Source organism: Astatotilapia calliptera, chromosome 1, assembly GCF_964374335.1.
Source record: "Astatotilapia calliptera chromosome 1, fAstCal68.1, whole genome shotgun sequence".
Taxonomy (NCBI): domain Eukaryota; kingdom Metazoa; phylum Chordata; class Actinopteri; order Cichliformes; family Cichlidae; genus Astatotilapia; species Astatotilapia calliptera.
Genome location: NC_137422.1, coordinates 37,155,247 through 37,174,239, shown reverse-complemented (window position 1 = coordinate 37,174,239; position 18,993 = coordinate 37,155,247). Strand labels below are relative to the sequence as shown.

The window sequence follows — 18,993 nt, the reverse complement described above, 5'->3', positions numbered from 1 at the left end:
AAAGACCCTTGGAAGGAAAACCAAAATCATATGGTGGCCCCTCTGTAAGCAGCACTTCAGCATAAAGTAAACAGACAAGATCAGATCTTCAACAGAAGCCATCTGCTTTTGTTGTTCCAAGTGAGGGGAAATAGAAGATAAAAAAGAAGAGCACATAGAGATAAGGAGGGCACAAACTATGAGAAGGCAACATTTTGTGGCACGCAGTAGCGCCGAATTGCTCTGTGCATCATGGGAAGTCCTCTAGCACAGGAAATTCGGGGGTAGCTCTACACTCTTTTATACTATACTATTTTCAGCAGTGCCGTCCTCTGCTCAACGGACATGGTAGCTTCATAGGGCTTTATAATTATTTTAGCTGCTGCTGTGTAGCTTTATCTATACAGATAAAATATTTTTAAAAAATGTGTTTCTAGATTGAAAAAGTAGTTCTAGATTAATCTGTAATATGTAATAATAATAATTTAATCTGTAATAATAATATTAAGTAATAAGTAACCAAAAATATCTACCATTTTCTGCCCACACCCACACAAGGGCAACTCCTCCTGAAGTTGCCCTTGTGTGCGTGTGTCCGGCCATATCTCCTGCCTTAGGTGCCACCTTTTTTTATTCAGCTTACTCCCATCAGCAATTAGAAGTACTTAAGGCCAGAAAAAGGTGAGCTCTAGTTCCAGAGAGCCATGCTGGTGTTTGCAGCTAGTGAGCTGTGTGTGGTGACTGGTTGCTCCTGCTCGATGGGGAGGAGTGTTTGGTGATTAATCCTTTTTTTACTTACTTTTCATTTACTGACCAACACCTGAGTTTTGTTTTGTTTCTTCAAATGGTGATAACAGCTTAACCGTCTCTTTTAGTTCAGTTATTAATAGAAGGATTACTAAAACTCTTTAACTTAACCATTTTGCCTCCATCTCTACTGGGTCTGCCCTGGTGGTCCTCCCAGTAGGTCTTGGAATTGGAAGTGCTAATTCTCATTTCTGCCACTTTCACACACAACACAAACGGCTCCAGTGCAAACTGAAGGTCACATGATGAAGCCAACAGAATCACATCATCTGCAAAGATCAAGGATAAAATCATTAGGCCACCAATCAGAATAGAAACAGAGTACTTTATTAATGGAAATTATGTTGGTTACACTTGCTTCAAGGCAGTAACAGTGACAGACTAAACTATTTAAACAATACATGTACAATGTTACAGATTTAACAACTTTAAGAAATAGAACTGATATATACAAATCACTCGATTAAAAATATCAACATTTAACAGAGGTGATTATAAATAAATATCATATTTATGCATGCATATCATATTGAGAAGAATATTACAGAGTAGATAAAAGCGTGTGAAAAAGGCTGTAACTATTGCAGTGTTTACAGTGTATTAGATGGAGGAGGTGTACAGTGAGATGGCCATGGCCAGGAAAGATGTCCTGTGCCGTTCAGTGGTGCTTTTTGGTAATCTCGGTCTCACTGAATGTGCTCTCTGACTAGCCAGCACATCATGGAGTGGGTGGGAGGTAATGTCCAGCTTTGTCCTTATCTTGGACAACATCTACCTGTTAGACACCACCCTAAATGAGTCCAGCTCCATCCCCACAACACTACTGGCTTTGCGGATCAGTTTATTTAGTCTGTTGGCATCAGCAACCCTTAACCTGCTGCCCCAGCATGCAACAGCATAGAGGATAGCACTTACCACAAAAGACTCATAGAAAATCCTGAGCATCGTCTGACAGATGTTGAAGGACCTCAGAAAATAGAGACAACTCTGGTCCTTCCTATAAAGTGGAGTGGTGTTTTTTAAAGTGCAATTTATTGTCTATGTATACTCTGAGGTATTCATAGTCCTCCACAATGGCCATATTGACCCCTGGATTGAAACAGGAGTCAAGGTTTTCCTGGTTTTCCTAAAGTCACAATCAATTCCTTGGTCTTTGCCACATTGACAAAGGAGTCAACCACAGCCCGGTACTATATCAGAGTGGGTAGTAATAATAGAGTGGATAGTAACAATAATAAACATCATCATTATCATCATAATCATAATAATACATTTTATTTATAAAGCACCTTCTAGTGTCGCATGCAGCTGTGGAGTTAGCAGAGGAAGGAACGTAAACAGCCACCAACATTACTTGGGTAAATTCCCTGGGCAAATAATACAGCCGGAGTCCAGCAGTGCACAGTTCAATGTCAGGACAGGAAATCCGTTCTTTGATTGATATGTGGGCAGGGTTGTTGTTGTTAACAAGAATGGCAAACCCCCTTGTTTCTGCTTACCGCTCGCGGCGCTGCAGATATCCTGTTCATAAAAAGATTTTCTGTTCATAAAAAACTATGAAAATTATGAACAGAATCATGACAAAGGGCAGCCCTGGCGGAGTCCAACACCCACCTGAAACAGGTCTAACTTACTTCCAGTGTTACGAACTGAGCTCTATTATTTATATTTTTATATTTGTACAAGGACCGAATGGTCTGTAAAAAGGGGCCAGACGCACCATTCTCCCGAATGGCCTTAATAAAACAACAACTGATAATTCTCTTTCATGTGACCATAGCAGCACAGTCTCCAGCAGACACCTCTCAAACTGATTCAATGCCTGTCATGTCACGTGGTTATATGCTGCCTGTGTGAATATTTCTATCATAACTCAGAACCACAACTTGTTACGTGATCTTTGAGATATTTTGGAAAAAGTAAACGTTGTCATGAATCACCTTCTCCAATGAGGTGTTATTCCTCCCTCTGCCAAGAACATAATGAACATTATTATTTATGAAGTACCAAGCATGATATTATTAACAGCCAAAATATAGTGAAAAAGTACATGTACATTCAAAAAGTACTTTAGTTGCAGTCCAGTGACCCCTGTCAAATAGATAAGAATGTTTATACGACCACATAGTGATAACTCATCAATGTGAGTAATTTATTCAGAATCCATTAAGAAATTCCATACCACATACAGTGGGGCAAAAAAGTATTTAGTCAGCCACCGATTGTGCAAGTTCCCCCACCTAAAATGATGACAGAGGTCAGTAATTTGCACCAGAGGTACACTTCAACTGTGAGAGACAGAATGTGAAAAAAAAAATCCATGAATCCACATGGTAGGATTTGTAAAGAATTTATTCGTAAATCAGGGTGGAAAATAAGTATTTGGTCAATAACAAAAATACAACTCAATACTTTGTAACATAACCTTTGTTGGCAATAACAGAGGTCAAACGTTTACTATAGGTCTTTACCAGGTTTGCACACACAGTAGCTGGTATTTTGGCCCATTCCTCCATGCAGATCTTCTCGAGAGCAGTGATGTTTTGGGCTGTCGCCGAGCAACACGGACTTTCAACTCCCGCCACAGATTTTCTATGGGGTTGAGGTCTGGAGACTGGCTAGGCCCCTCCAGGACTTTCAAATGCTTCTTACGGAGCCACTCCTTTGTTGCCCGGGCGGTGTGTTTTGGATCATTGTCATGTTGGAAGACCCAGCCTCGTTTCATCTTCAAAGTTCTCACTGATGGAAGGAGGTTTTGGCTCAAAATCTCACGATACATGGCCCCATTCATTCTGTCCTTAACACGGATCAGTCGTCCTGTCCCCTTGGCAGAAAAACAGCCCCATAGCATGATGTTTCCACCCCCATGCTTCACAGTAGGTATGGTGTTCTTGGGATGCAACTCAGTATTCTTCGTCCTCCAAACAGGACGAGTTGAGTTTATACCAAAAAGTTCTACTTTGGTTTCATCTGACCACATGACATTCTCCCAATCCTCTGCTGTATCATCCATGTGCTCTCTGGCAAACTTCAGACGGGCCTGGACATGCACTGGCTTCAGCAGCGGAACACGTCTGGCACTGCGGGATTTGATTCCCTGCCGTTGTAGTGTGTTACTGATGGTGACCTTTGTTACTTTGGTCCCAGCTTTCTGCAGGTCATTCACCAGGTCCCCCCGTGTGGTTCTGGGATCTTTGCTCACCGTTCTCATGATCATTTTGACCCCACGGGATGAGATCTTGCGTGGAGCCCCAGATCGAGGGAGATTATCAGTGGTCTTGTATGTCTTCCATTTTCTGATGATTGCTCCCACAGTTGATTTTTTCACACCAAGCTGCTTGCCTATTGTAGATTCACTCTTCCCAGTCTGGTGCAGGTCTACAATACTTTTCCTGGTGTCCTTCGAAAGCTCTTTGGTCTTGGCCATGGCGGAGTTTGGAGTCTAACTGTTTGAGGCTGTGGACAGGTGTCTTTTATACAGATGATGAGTTCAAACAGGTGCCATTCATACAGGTAACGAGTGGGGGACAGAAAAGCGTCTTACAGAAGACGTTACAGGTCTGTGAGAGCCAGAGATTTTCCATGTTTGAGGTGACCAAATACTTATTTTCCACCCTAATTTACGAATAAATTATTTACAAATACCACCATGTGAATTCATGGATTTTTTTTCACATTCTGTCTCTCACAGTTGAAGTGTACCTCTGGTGCAAATTACTGACCTCTGTCATCATTTTAAGTGGGGGAACTTGCACAATCGGTGGCTGACTAAATACTTTTTTGCCCCACTGTATAATCCACCCACTGTTATCATCTCCAATGCCCTGTACCAACACAGAGCAGAGCAGCTATCTGAACGCTACCCCAACAGAGGTCGATTATCTTGTTAATAATTTCAATTTACTGAACTGTGAATTCTGCAAAGCTAAGCTTGAACATTCAAAGAATATTAATATAGATAGGGAAACGAGCATAATAGCTCTGTTGTAATGAAATCATCCTGCAGATGTAACTTTCCTGGTGTGCTCCTCAGTGATGCAGCTTCTAATATTACAGAATTTTATGCATCATTTATTTAAGACTTGAAATGGAGCTTTGCAAAAGTAATCTGTTTTCAGTTTTACATTTGTCAACTTTCTTAACTTCTACATGTTTAAATCTTTATTTCTATTTTTTTAATCTTTTCTATGAGGTGTCTTGGGTTTGGCTGGATTGTTGTCATCATATTTTGATTGTTCATCACAAATTGTTCATCAATTTTGAACAAACTGTGAATGTCTTTATTTTCTCGTGGACCAGTTAACCCACAAAACAGAGAAGCAGAGAATACTTTCTTTCCTACCATTACTTCAAATGATAAACCCGGAATACCACAAATCTCTTGCATCCAATACTTCTAATGTCTAAGGTAAGCTTAAAAAAACACTACTAACTGCATTTTTAGAATAAAACATTAACTGAATAGAAATGAAATACTATGTAAAGAGAAATACATCAGTAAGAATAGAGAAATAATATATAGTGCAGACCCGTAACCTTCAAAGATTTAATATTCAAAGATTTGCATCTTATTTTGTGTGCTGCAACCTGTAGAACTGGTGTGGCGCAAGCTCCTGTTTCACTTCCTCAGTAAGCTGTAAGTATCAGTATTTCTTGACCATGGTCCCCTGACCTTTTGTTTTCTACACATGAAAACTGTATGATTTAGAAATGTCCTCCTCTAGATGCCATCTAATGTCAGCCATTCAGTTACAGCACAAATATTTGTATTTGTTTCTAAGTTATTATTTTTTTTACAATACATAAATTATTAGAACTGTCTTCACAGACAGACTCTTAAATGGCTCTACTGTTTTTTCTACACAGTGTACCAGTCTCTATTCTCAGTTAATATTTCTGTGGAAATTTAGAGCAGAAGCTTAAAAGTATTTGATCATTGTGATAGCACTGAACAAAAAACAGCCTGATGTGAGTCATTTCCTCATCTGAGCTGTGAACCACAGATCTGTTAAAGCATGTGATATATGTAGATGTGAAACTCCCCCTCATTCAGCAAACGTCAACCAGACAGAAAAATATCCTCTCAACCTCTTACAGCAGATCTATATCTGTTGATGAGTGAGACGCAATGTGGATTACACTTTTTATCACAACAGCCCTCTGTTTTTCTATGTCCCGAGCTGGTGGTGAGTAAACCTACCATGTTATCACTCTTATGTTGAAAGGAGTATACTTGTGAAGTGAATAGCACACTAAATATCTCAAAGTTATGAATCCTTGAAAAAGTAAAATTACCCCAGATTCTTTGTTACCAATAGCTAGTAAGGACTCTAAGTCAACCAGTTTCACAAAACTCCCTACAAGTGTGCTGATTAAACACTTGTAAAAGAACATCTTGTCTCTCATGTGTCTCTGGAGTTAGATGCCACTTAGACGTTTAATCAGCTTCCAATCTTGTTTAAATGTATTCATTATGCTAATTTTGATCTTTCCATTCCTGTGTGTTTTACTTTGACAGACTTCTGTGAAAATGTTCTTGATGAATGCCGAAAAAGTGAATCATGGATAGGGTAATTCAACTTACTGTACATATCACATTCCTGTTTTTGAAAATGTATATAGTTAAATGTTAGATAAATGCTGTCAATACTGGCTAAAATGTTTTCATCTCTAAAGTGGCTGCTTTTCGGTGTTTTTACATGGCTTCATCATCAAATAATACTTGTTAGAGTGTTAGTATACAGCCTCTAACATATAAATCACACACTGATACTTGTATGCTGAGAGCAAGACCAGTCTTATCTGAGAGGACAGTGGAGAAATGAGTCACAGATCTATAAACTAGAGCAGGCGTGGGAAACTCCAGGCCTCGAGGGCCGGCGTCCTGCAGGTTTTAGATGTGTCCTTGAACCAACACAGCTGATTTAAATGGCTAAATTAGCTCCTCAACGTGTCCTGAAGTTCTCCAGAGGCCTGGCAAGGAACTAATCATGTGATTCAGGTGTGTTGACCCAAGGTGAGATCTAAAACTTGCGTTACACCGGCCCTCGAGGCCTGGAGTTGCCCACTCCTGAACTAGAGGAACACAGTGTAACACTTTGGAGTAAACATAATTTTGTATTATTGTTTAAGTGTATTGTGTAAGCTGGTGTTTGTTAAACTTAATACAGACTTGATTCATCTAGAAACATTATTTAAATGACAATTCTAACATTTTAGCTGATGCTCATGTTTCTTGATTTAAAGAGCTCAGACGTAGGCAGAAGTGCTGGAGATGGCGTAAATCATAAGACTGCGAACCTCTGTGTCCTCTTTCTCTCACTGTTGACTTTTGTCTGTACTTGTCTTTTTTACTGTACTTTTTATATTGGTTTTTTATTTTTATTTTTGCCTTGTGTTAGCTGCTTTGACAGATTTAGGCAGCTAAAAGTTTTGAGTTAGGTTTAGTAAAAAAATGTGGACTGGGTTAAAATACCACAACTTATGCCTTGTCTTATCATTTCTGCAGCTCATGCATCAAAGAACCAACTGCAGTAACACTGCGGTCTCTGGCATGGCAGCAGCTTTGTCTGAATTTCTCACATTGTTTTCCTGTGAAAGACAACATCATAGTATTTAAAAATGTTCTATGTACCAATGTCTTCATTTAAATATATTTATGTTTATCAAACTATGAGGTTCTTATGTATTAGTAATGGTTAGATGTACGAATCAAGATTAGTTGGTAAAAAATGTAGTTTAGTCACTAGTTTGGGTTAAAATAAGCCTGTTTACTTTGAAAACTAACCGGTTAGACAGTACATTCAAATGTTACGCTGAGGGCTCAAGGTTAAATGTTTATTTTAAACAGGAGTTTATAATCGTTGATGCCAAAGGTAGCAGTGTCCCATTTTGAAATGCCAAAAGACTTAACAAAGCTGTAGAATTTGATATATGATAATATGAACATTATTATTAAATTATTGTCAGAAATTAAAATTAAAGCAGTACAAGAGAATTTATTTTTGTTCAACTCAAGTTCTTGCAGTTTCATTTTTTCTCCTTTAAATGTATATCCATGAACAAATGAAGTAATCAAATAGCAGAGAAAGGTCCAATAATTGATCTTACTTCTCATCTCTTTGCATTAGTTTGTCTTTTTTATCCTCAGTTATATCCCTGTTTGCATGGTTATATATCTGAACTATGTTAAATATCTGTTGGTAGTTGTTATGAGGACAAAATTATGACCTGCAAGCCAAGAGGCCGCTCCATGACAGGCATCAAACAACTCAAAGTAAACTCGCTTCAAGAGGTGAGGTCATTTGGAGCTGAAGTGCTTTTTAGAAGTGAAAAAGTTACTTTTGATCTGAATTTCTGTATTCTTGTATTAATGAACTCTAATTACTGACAATCAACACATTTTTTAAAGTTATGTTTTCGTGTATGCTTTTTAGGTTGATGTGAGACCTACATTTGAACATAGAGTTCAGATCCCATCATCAGCTCTACAAGAAAGCATAGGAAATGTGTCTGAGGTGGATGTCCTGGTGGTGGCCTCTGTAATTAACAGCAGTTATTTTAAGGTTGGTAACGCTAAAAGCAACAGAAAACAAACCTTAATTATTTATCCACAGGAGGTTCAACATTTTCTAATGCTGATGCGTCTTGCATTCCTCCAGCAGAGTCTCTTCACACTCAGCTGTTGCTTATTATGAAATCTGATTAAAAGTTGCTCCTTTAATAAGATGTCCAATTACGTTTCACTGAGGGCCACAATGAGAAGTGTTTGCTTTAATTTGATCTAAAATTAAAGTTTGTCTGATATATCTTACAAATTCCTCAACCAGTCTACAAACAAAGTTAACCTTTATTTCAGTAATGCAATGCATTCTGACTACAGTTCTATAAAAAGCCTGCCATACAGCCAACTCACAACAACATGCTTCACAAGCATGAATCCGAAAGCTTCTGGAGCATTTAGTTTTGTCCATCAACATAATTCTAAAAATCTTACAGAGCCTGTTTCACAGGCCTGAACATAACAATGCAATTTGTCTTTACAGCTCTATCTCTTTGAGATTGAACCTGAAGAAGTGTTCTGGGTTGTATTTTCATTAATGGCTCAGCTCTCTACCATGAATGTTTCACATGGGTCTAATCAAAGTCTGGACTTAAGATATCCTGCTTGAGATATTTAAACACAACTATATACAAACCATTCATCTTCAAAAATCCTTGTTTGACTGAATTAAAACAATTCTGCAAAGTAGACTGGTGTCACGGCTAATGGAAGGTATGGACTCAAGTGCGGAGCTCTGGATGCAAAGCAGACAGTGCGTTTATTTACAGTGCTCAAATACAGTCTTAAACAAGAAAGAAGTGCGATTCTCCAAAGGTGATTTTCTCCCAATTCCCGAAGGTGGTGCAGGTGAGTCTCTTCAATGAAAATCTGTGTGTGCTTCTCCTCCTGAGTGATAAAGGGAGGGAGGGAGACACACACACACTCACACACAAGCAGGTCGTCCGGGGAGGACCGTCTGACTGTGAAAACTAGGACAAATTCCTCCATAGTTATGTAAAAAAATTGTTGACAGTTATTGCAAAATAATAATAATAATAATAATAATAATAAAAATAAAAAACTTTATTTATAAAGCACACTGAAAACCAAGGGTATACCAAGGTGCTTAAAAAGTAACATAGAGAATAAAAGAAAGATAATAGAAATAGAAATAGCAAGTACTAAGTATGCAAGCAGATAACTGTCACTGATACATAGAAGAAGAAGCAGATACACAACAAACAAGGAATTAAATGAGCATAAAAGTGCATAATGTAAAATCATAAGTGAAATGTTAACTAGAGAGAAAGGCAAGATTGAATAAGTGGGTTTTTAGTCGTTATTTAAACAGTGCAATAGAATCAGAGGCGCGGAGGTCGAGAGGGAGGGTATTCCACAGTACCGGGGCAGCCAGAGCAAACGCATGGTCACCCCGAGACTCAGCACTAATTTACTAATAGTTTTGAACGTAAGAAGTAATAATTGAAATTGAATACGGTACTTTATGGGCAGCCCGTGCAAGCCGGCTAGAACAGGTGTAATAGAGCAGAATTTCCTTGTACCAGTCAGAAGGTGAGCTGCCGCATAGAGATTAGGCGCAGTTGGTGGAAGCTATATCTCACTACAGCAGACACTTGCTTCTTACTGAGTTTGAACGAGCTATCCAGCAGTACACCCAAGTTACAAATATACCAAAATGCAAAAAATTTTTCATAACACTGTACTTGTGGCACTTCAAACTGCAGCTGCAACTAGCCAACATTTTCAAAAAAAATCTTAAAGTGATGTGGAAATTAGTGGTGCAACGGATCATGGTTGATCCGTAACCCAAACCGATCCCACTCCACGGTTCGGCACGCACGTGATCCGAAAAAGAAGGAAAAAAAGGATGTGTATGGTGCGCGTGGTCAGTCTGTCAAGCGATAGTTATGGCCAGCGTTAGCGGTCCAAGTGGAGGAGCAGAGGAGTTTACGGCATTTAAGCAGCCCTTTGCTGCCCAGTCTGACCGGGCTAAAGCTATTACAAAAGCTACTGGGGTGTTTAGCTGCAGACATTCTGCAAAATAAGGGGTTTAAACTATGATGAACGTGCTTGAGCCACGCTATGATATCCTGTTGCACGTCCACTTCAGTGACAAGATTGTACCCAGGCACGTATGAGCAGGAAAAGTTTAAAGTTATGGCTGAACTGTCCCAGGCATCTTCTGTTGCCCAACTACAAATGGGTGGACCTCCAGGGCAACGGAAAGCTGCGTGACCGTGACCGCTCATTATATCACAGCGGAGTGGTAGATACAAAGCCCTGTACTGCCCTATATTGCACCTTAATTAGTTTTTATACAATTGCATGGAATGAGTCTTGAGTTGAATGTTTTAATAGCCAAAAAATAATTAAATAAGTTAATAAGTAAATGTTAAAATTTTGTCTTTTTTTTCTTTCTTTTTTTTGCTGATCTGAAAATTTATCCGATCTGTGACTTAAAACCGTGAGCCGATCTGAACCTTGAGATTTTTAATCCGTTGCACCACTAGTGGAAATGTAACTACAAGACGTCTGCTAGGAATAAAGTTAAAAAAAAATTCCAATTAATCTCACCCTAACATGAATGTTATGTATCATCCTTCTTTCAGCTGAGTCCTCCCGAAAAAAGCAGGAGACTTCTTGGGGGTCTGGAAGTATTTAGGTACTCAGTCATATGTGTGCGGGCAGGAAACCGTGCAGTCAAGAATCTCTCACGACCCATCACGTTAACCTTCAAACACAACAAAGAGGTAAAAAGACAAAAGTGTTGGACGAACATCTGAAATAGAAAATGTAACAACCTGTTTACCGTTAATTTTGATTCCAGGTTGAAAGTGGAACGTGTGTATTTTGGAAGGAAACATCAGCAAAGGATGGAACAGGTAATTTGGAGATGTCAACCTTCAGTTAGTTTGTTTCTAAATAAAATGACTCAGCTACTCAGAATGTTTCCTTTATAGGTTACTGGAGCAATGAAGGCTGTGACACAAATTACACGGCACATGAATTTATTTGCAGCTGCAAACGTCAGAGGTTCTTTGCTTTGCTTGTGGTGAGCTGAAAATCTCTTCCTACGTATCATAAAAGCCTTTGGCAAACACCATGTTTATCTAATAAATGTTTAACAACTGTTACTGTTGATAAACAATTTAAATTAAGGAGCTGTTTCAAATGTATGCTGTACTCTTACTGTGTAAGAACACAACAACAGACAGAGGGAAACACAGAGCTTAATCTGACAAAACGAGACAGGGAGGAAGCAAAACTGGAAACACTGAGCATGGGAGGCGAGACTATCACAGCAAAACGGGAAACAAGAGACATACACAAAGACGCGGACTTAGCACTGTGATGTGGAGACATGACTTACTAGGGAACTAGAAACATGAGACAAAAGTAACTAACCATGGAACACAGAGAAGGCACAGTAGAAGAAAACTAAAGACTAGGAATGATAAATATAACACAAGCAGAAAACCATAAAGAGAACCAAAATTGTGTAAAACATCAAATCAAAGAAAATAACTACAAAAACACAAAACACTTGGTCACAGACCCAGTACGGTAACAAGCACACCTGCCACTCTAAGACACACACACTTAATTTTAAGCTTTGCCAGCACATGGATGACTTCTACAATAATTCACTCATCATATAATTGTGATGAAGGGTGAACCAACCAACACAGTCCCAAGCATTTATTGTTCCGACATGTAAACATCTCGCCATTTTAACATGGGAATGGGGAAATTTAGGTATAGATGCTCCTGTACAGATGTCCATCAAACACGTGAATGTAAATTACATTTCAAAACAACAACTTCATCTTTTTATGTTGCAGAATCCAGGAATATCGGTGACAAAAGCTGATGCCGACAAGCTAAACTACATCACTTACATTGGATCAGGATTCTCCGCCCCCTTCGCACTGATCAGTTTGTTCATCTATATTTATCTACAGTGAGTAGATGTCATATTATTCACATTTAAAACTTTATAGTTTTCAGTTCCCAATTGTGATCAAATAAGAAATTGGAGAAAATAAACAATTTGCAAGTTTATCCACAGTTCCACTTCAGCAGTACATATCCTGATGTACATATCCAGAGTGAACTGCTTTGTCTCACACTGTGAAGTTCCACAGTATTCAGTTGAACAGAGGTAGTATGCTTTATGGTATTTTAGTCAAAGAGATGAAAAATATGTTTTTAAAAACATATTATTATTGGATTTATTTAATCAAAAAGTGTTTTCATTCTAAAGTCAAACCACTGTAACAAAGTCACAGATAGAATCAAAACCACAATCAGAATTTATTAATCCCAGAGGGAAATTGAGTTGTCATAGCAGCAAATATGCAACAAACATCAAGCACTCATATAAAATGAAGTGTAGAGATTGAGATATTTTTAGATAAATATTAAGATAAATATAGAGGTATCAGTATAAATAAATATATATACATTTAAAAGGGACACACATATGTGTGTGCGTGTGTGTAACACGCCCCTAGTGAGAGGGCAGCCAACAGATTATATCTGGTCCTGAAAAAAAACAGGTAACTGATGAGATGGACGACAGGTAGTTTGTTTTCCTCTCTCGCTTCTGTCAGATCTTTAATTATACACATTCATGTGTTCAAAATCGGTTACAAATCGTCTGAATCTCTTTATCTCACATTCCCAAAATCAGAATAAACTTAATGATAATATAAATAATATAAACCAAAATCTAAACAGCCATATCGCTTGTTTGTTACTCAGAGCTACAAATCACACTCTTTTTACCCACACATAGTTTAATAAAACAAACATTCCTGCACTCTACCATATACTAGTGGCTTATCTGTGTAGTCAAAATCTCCACATCAACATTGCAGAGTGACCAGAGTTGTTATTTCTCTAACTTTAGTCAGTTACAGTGGCAGCACATCAAACTGTCTCTGTGAATTCACTAACTCAAATATACGGGAGCGGTGTTGTACTTTTGAGGGAGACTTAAGTTTAAAAAAAGACAAAGCCGAAGGCTACACGCAACTCCAGCATGCGCGAGCTAAGCTAGCTCCTCCTGTCTTAACCGTAACAGATTTCAAAGACCAAGACAAATACAGATCCCACCGAGACAAACTAATCGTCAGGTTTTACTTTTACTTGGCATGTTAATTACGTGGACCATATTCAATTTTTCAGTTCAATTAAATTTTATTTAAATAGCGCCAAATCACAAGTGCAGTCGTCTCAAGGTGCTTAATATTGTACAGTAGATCGTACAATAATAGATACAGAGAAAAACCCAACAATCATATGAGCCCCTATGAGCAAGCACTTTGGCGACAGTGGGAAGGAAAAACTCCCTTTTAACAGGAAGAAACCTCCGGCAGAACCAGGCTCAGAGAGGGGCGGGGCCATCTGCTGCAACCGGTTGGGGTGAGAGAAGGAAGACAGGATAAAGACATGCTGTGGAAGAGAGCCAGAGATTAATAACAAGTATGATTCAGTGCAGAGAGGTCTATTAACACATAGTGAGTGGGAAAGTGACTGAAAAAGAAACACTCAATGCATCATGGGAATCCCCCGGCAGCCTGCATCTATTGCAGCATAACTAAGGGAGGATTCAGGGTCACCTGATCCAGCCCTAACTATATGCTTTAGCAAAAAAGAAAGTTTGAAGTCTAATCTTAAAAGTAGAGATAGTGTCTGTCTCCTGAATCCAAACTGGAAGCTGGTTCCACAGAAGAGGGGCCTGAAAACTGAAGGCTCTCCCTCCCTTTCTACTTTTAAATACTCTAGGAACAACAAGTAGGCCTGCAGTATGAGAGCGGAGTGCTCTAATGGGGTGAAATGGTACTACAAGGTATTTAAAATAAGATGGGGCCTGATTATTTAGGACCTTGTATGTGAGGAGCAGGATTTTGAATTTAATTCTGGATTTAACAGGAAGCCAATGAAGGGAAGCCAAAACAGGAGAAATATTCTCTCTCTTTCTAGTCCCTGTCAGGACTCTTACTGCAGCATTTTGGTTAACTGAAGGCTTGTCAGCGAGTTTTTAGGACAATAAGGCCACAGTAAGGAATAAGGTCCACATGTGGCCTTATTACTTACTAAACTGAATAAAATAATTAAATGATGAGACGGCCTCTGCTAGATCTGATGAAGAGCAGTAGCATTACACTAAACCATCTCACTAGGGCGGAGGTGCCCCCTTGTGGTGCAACTTGGGATCTCAGAACATGTTGGCTCTCCAACAAAAATCACAAAATTAAGGCCCTTGTGTAACAAAACTACACCTGAAAACAATGTACAAAAATTAAATCACATAATATGGCCATACACATTATAGTGTTCCTTGTGCAAATATATGTCATGGAAGAATGAAGTTATGTTGTGAAAGATCAGATATATTTCACAAGTATAACCAGTTTAGTTATGCTGTGACAAAGTCGGTGGAACACAAAACCAGTTCGTCATAACTGATCACATTTCTTCTGAAAGTCTAGCAGCCCACAGTCATGGGGGAAAAATGTTTAATAAATTGATCATTATCAAGCTGTGGGTATTAATCTGCTTATATTTGCCATTCGATGGGAGAGAGCAGCTCAGTGTGGTTTGTGGCAAAAACCTCTAAGGACACAAATTCTGTGAGACCCTACTGTGCTGCTTATGAACTAAAGGGTAAAACTTTTACTACAGATATTTTTACTAAGTTTCGTCAGGGTCGCCTATTTAAAGAAATGTCTCTATATCTGAGCATTTATAACAGTTTCCTCTAACAGTTGTCTCTGCAAAGACTGATGAGCGTGTGAGGTTGCAGAGATTGCGTCACAAAAGCTCAGTTGCTGCTTACATTTTGGGAACTATTTTTTTTCAACATGTTGATACTGGTATAAACAAAATGTAGTCACTTCCCCAGAGACATCTTCTGTCAAGTAGCCTCAAAGAAACACTGCTACGAGGGCCTGGAAATGCCATAAAAAAAACCCTGAACATTAAGAAAACAAACTCAATAATATTAATGGTAGAAAAAAAAACATGTGATTGTGAATGAAATTTGTAAAGTAATTAATTAAAGAAATGTTGTGTACATTAATATATCTGCCTGAGAGTGATTTTGTCATGTTTGTCTTTGTAATTTGTTTGTTTAATGAATTTGTTGATTTTCCCATTTCAGTTCAACCCATATTCTGTTACATTTCTAACATTATATGATGCAAATGAGGCGACTGCTACTCATAGTGTGGTATTAAGTGAACTTTGTGGCTACATCTAGTTAAGAGACCATTAGAGAAGTGAGGCTACAGCCTCATGGCCTTTCTTACATATTGTTTTATCTGCTGCATTAGTGTGGAGTTATTACCATCATCTCACATCTAAAAAGGCAAGATAATATCCACTATCTCCACAGTTGGCAACAAGAGAATAATTTTGTTTCTCTTGTAGTCGGCGGTATCCTGAGAAATCCATAAGTCTGCACATGCAGCTAACAGTGGCGATGTTCTGCCTCCATCTCACCTTCCTGCTGTCCAGCCTCCTGGCCCAACTACTGAAGGAAAAAGAGGACGGCTCATCTTGCCTGGTACTGGGTCTGGTTTTACACTGGTCCCTGCTGGCCACCCTGACCTGGAGTGCTCTGGAGGGGTTCCACCTCTACCTTCTGCTCATCCGGGTCTTCAACATCTATGTGAGGAGGTACCTGCTCAAACTCAGCCTGATTGGATGGGGTGAGTGTCGTTTAGGTGGGACGCTGCTCTGCAATACACTGTCACAAATGTTTAAATGAAAGTGGATTGTGTTGAAGTGTTGCAGCAGCATTGAGAAGTAGAGAAACAGTGATAATAATGCCTCACGCTGTCCTAAAGAACATTCAGCTGACATTAATTCTGTCTTCCATGTTTGCAGGTTTTCCTACACTGGTTGCAGCTGTTTGTGGGATTTCACGTGTTTATGGCAAATACACTCTGAAATACAGCAACAGCAATTTAACACAACACATGTAAGAAACTATCTTTGATATCACTTAATATTAGAGTGAGCCAGGAGATTTTATTTCTAAGCAAACCCATTTTTTATGTCTTTAATAATGAGCAGGTGCTGGATGAGCAACGAGTCTGAACAAAAGCTCCTCGTAGTCAGCTACATCACTACCGTGGCTTTTCCTTTCTTCGTGGTTGTGTTCAATGCCTGCATGCTGGGGCTGGTGGTGTTTAAGATTTGGGAACTAAGAAGGGGTGATAGAAGCTTTGGAAGCAGCAGTGACTGGAAGAAGATAAACAAAGAGAGAAAGAAGAGGTTATGGAAGGACTGTGTCACAGTGCTGGGCCTCAGCTGTGTGCTTGGGTTACCTTGGGGGTTAGCCAGCACTACATACGTTTCACTCGCTGGGATCTACGTATTCACCGTATTGAACTCCCTTCAAGGTTAGTATGTGATCATCATGTCAAGGATTAACTGGACTTTGATCATTTAATAGAAGAACTGACAAACTATGTCTCTCTCTTCACAGGTCTATTTATTTTCCTGTGGTCTGTGGCGATGGCCTGGTCAAAATCTCAACCTGAAAATAACTCATCAATCAGAGACTCTTCCTCTCAGAAAATGATGACTACTAGTTTCAACAGCAGAAACTGAAAAGACTAATGCATTATCCATGACCTATATTAGGTGTTGTGCTTCTATTGATATATATTTCAGTATAACTAACAATTAAAAATATATACACATTTAGATGTGTTATTTCTTCCTTTTTGTGCAAATACTATGTAGAAATTTTGAAGAAAATTCTTGTGATTTTCTGTTTCCTCTTTCAAGCAAATATCAATAACTTGACTGTAATGAGTGGCTCTTTGAGTTGACTTCCTATCAGTTGGAAGCAGTGCAGTTATTCTACTCTGACCTCTGGCAACAACAAGGCATTTTCTTCCAGAGAACTGATGCTCTCTGGATATTTTTTCCAGCTTATTCTCTGGAAACTGCAGAGAACTTAGTGTTGGAAAATGCCAGTAGATCACCAGTTTCTGAAATACTCAGGCACCAATGAGCACACCATGCTCACACCTCCGTTCTGTTTCTGAGTTTAATCATGAGCACATCATCTTCACTATTCCTTCATGCCAATATGCATTGAGTTTGTTTGTGTGTTTTGCTTTTTAGTGACTAGTGAGTGTAGTATTTTTTTTTACTGTTTTTAGAGATTCCGTGCTAATAAGAGACAATAAAAATGACATTTTGAAGAAACAAATAACATTTCCATGTATTACATTGTATACTAGATGACCTAATAGTGTGGTCAGGGAGTGTATGTTGTTTGTGATTCCACAGAGACTCTGACAGGCTAACACTAGCAATACTTGGACAACTCACAACCTAACAGGATAAGCATGACATTGCTAAAGCATCACCCTTTGAGGTCCTTCTGATAAATTGCTCCTAATGCTATACCTACTTATAACTAGTTATTATTTATAGCAACATTCAGGTTAAAGAAAAAATGAACTACAGTACTCTCTGAATGATCAATATTCATTAAGAGTATTTTAAAATACCTTCTTTCTTAATCTTGCCAATTCTTCCCTGATATTGATAAAGTAAATCTTTAAAATGTTGACAAATTTTGAAAATTTTTGACAACAATTTTCTTATAAAATAGTATTTACTTTATTTACTGTTACAGTTATGTGTTAGGTTTTCCACAGCTTAACATTTACTTTACAGCAGTCTTCAAAAGGGGAACAGAGCGGAAGAACTCCTAAAACGCAGTACTCGGTAAGAGACAAGGCTGTTAATAATCATCTCCAACATCATGACCTGACATTAGAAGTTTAAACAGGTGGCAGCAATACCACAGGAGACACTCTTCCTCTTTTTTATGCATTACTCTTATGAATTGCTCATGCATTTCATGCATGTCTCCGTGCTCTGCTTTTTACCTGGATGGCCCTTGATGCACTTCTGTCTCCTCCTGATAAAGGTGTTTATCACCCACCCCTAGCTCCTGAAACTGCCTGGTGTAGCGCAACATCACTGAGTATATACTACATGCTGTTTGGATCAAACCGTGTGTGACGCTGTTTAAGCTTAGCACAGGATATACCAAGAAACGCGTTTCAGGTGATGTTTTTCTACACTGATTGTATGATTAAGGGACACTATTATCAGTGCTTGCTTTCTTGATCTTTGACATGTTACTCTGTATCAGAATCAGAAATACTTTATTAAGCCTGAAGGAAATCATGGGTTACAGCAGGCAGCATGCTGGTTGGCACTTGCGCACTCACAAAGGAACGCTCCGACAAAAACACACAATGTCTGACCTCCATCTTCGAGATAAGTGTTCAAAGGCGCTTGGAATCCAGGATGGGGGACGTGGGATGGGGACGAAGAGTCTAAACAGAGTCTGTTATCAGGGAGAGAGTTTTTTGTTCCGTGCTGCGTTCGATGAGCACATTTTGAGAATTCACGACTTGTCCCATTGTTTCAATCATCGCAGGCAGCCTTGTGGGGTTTTGAACAGCTGTTTCCGCCTTCTTCAATTTCCAATAAGCCAGGGCCAAGCCAGCTCCGATCAGCAAAAACCCCGTTATCATGGTTCCGAAAAGGTAGATGTCTTCAATGTCCTCGATCGACAGTCCTGCCAGGCACACAACCCT

General features: G+C 39.0%; 1 protein-coding gene across 4 annotated transcripts; it reads left to right on the top strand.

Annotated features, from left to right (window-relative positions):
* Positions 1 to 660: 660 nt before the first annotated feature.
* Positions 661 to 17,071, top strand: LOC113026658 (adhesion G protein-coupled receptor G3-like). 4 transcript variants are annotated; one of them, XM_080300454.1, is made up of 14 exons: positions 661 to 754; positions 5,086 to 5,194; positions 5,380 to 5,422; positions 6,305 to 6,356; positions 7,993 to 8,080; positions 8,223 to 8,351; positions 10,960 to 11,100; positions 11,178 to 11,232; positions 11,311 to 11,402; positions 12,193 to 12,311; positions 15,788 to 16,068; positions 16,247 to 16,340; positions 16,436 to 16,764; positions 16,851 to 17,071. In XM_080300454.1, exons 2-14 carry the CDS (start codon positions 5,186 to 5,188, stop codon positions 16,973 to 16,975), a joined length of 1,557 nt encoding a protein of 518 aa, XP_080156580.1. In that variant the 5' UTR covers positions 661 to 754; positions 5,086 to 5,185; the 3' UTR covers positions 16,976 to 17,071. The 4 variants fall into 4 exon arrangements, with proteins under 4 accessions (XP_080156580.1, XP_026031470.2, XP_080156583.1 ...); XM_026175685.2 differs by lacking the exons at positions 661 to 754; positions 5,086 to 5,194; positions 5,380 to 5,422 and adding an exon at positions 5,826 to 5,972; XM_080300457.1 differs by lacking the exons at positions 661 to 754; positions 5,086 to 5,194; positions 5,380 to 5,422; positions 7,993 to 8,080 and adding an exon at positions 5,828 to 5,972.
* The last annotated feature ends 1,922 nt before the right edge of the window (positions 17,072 to 18,993 follow it).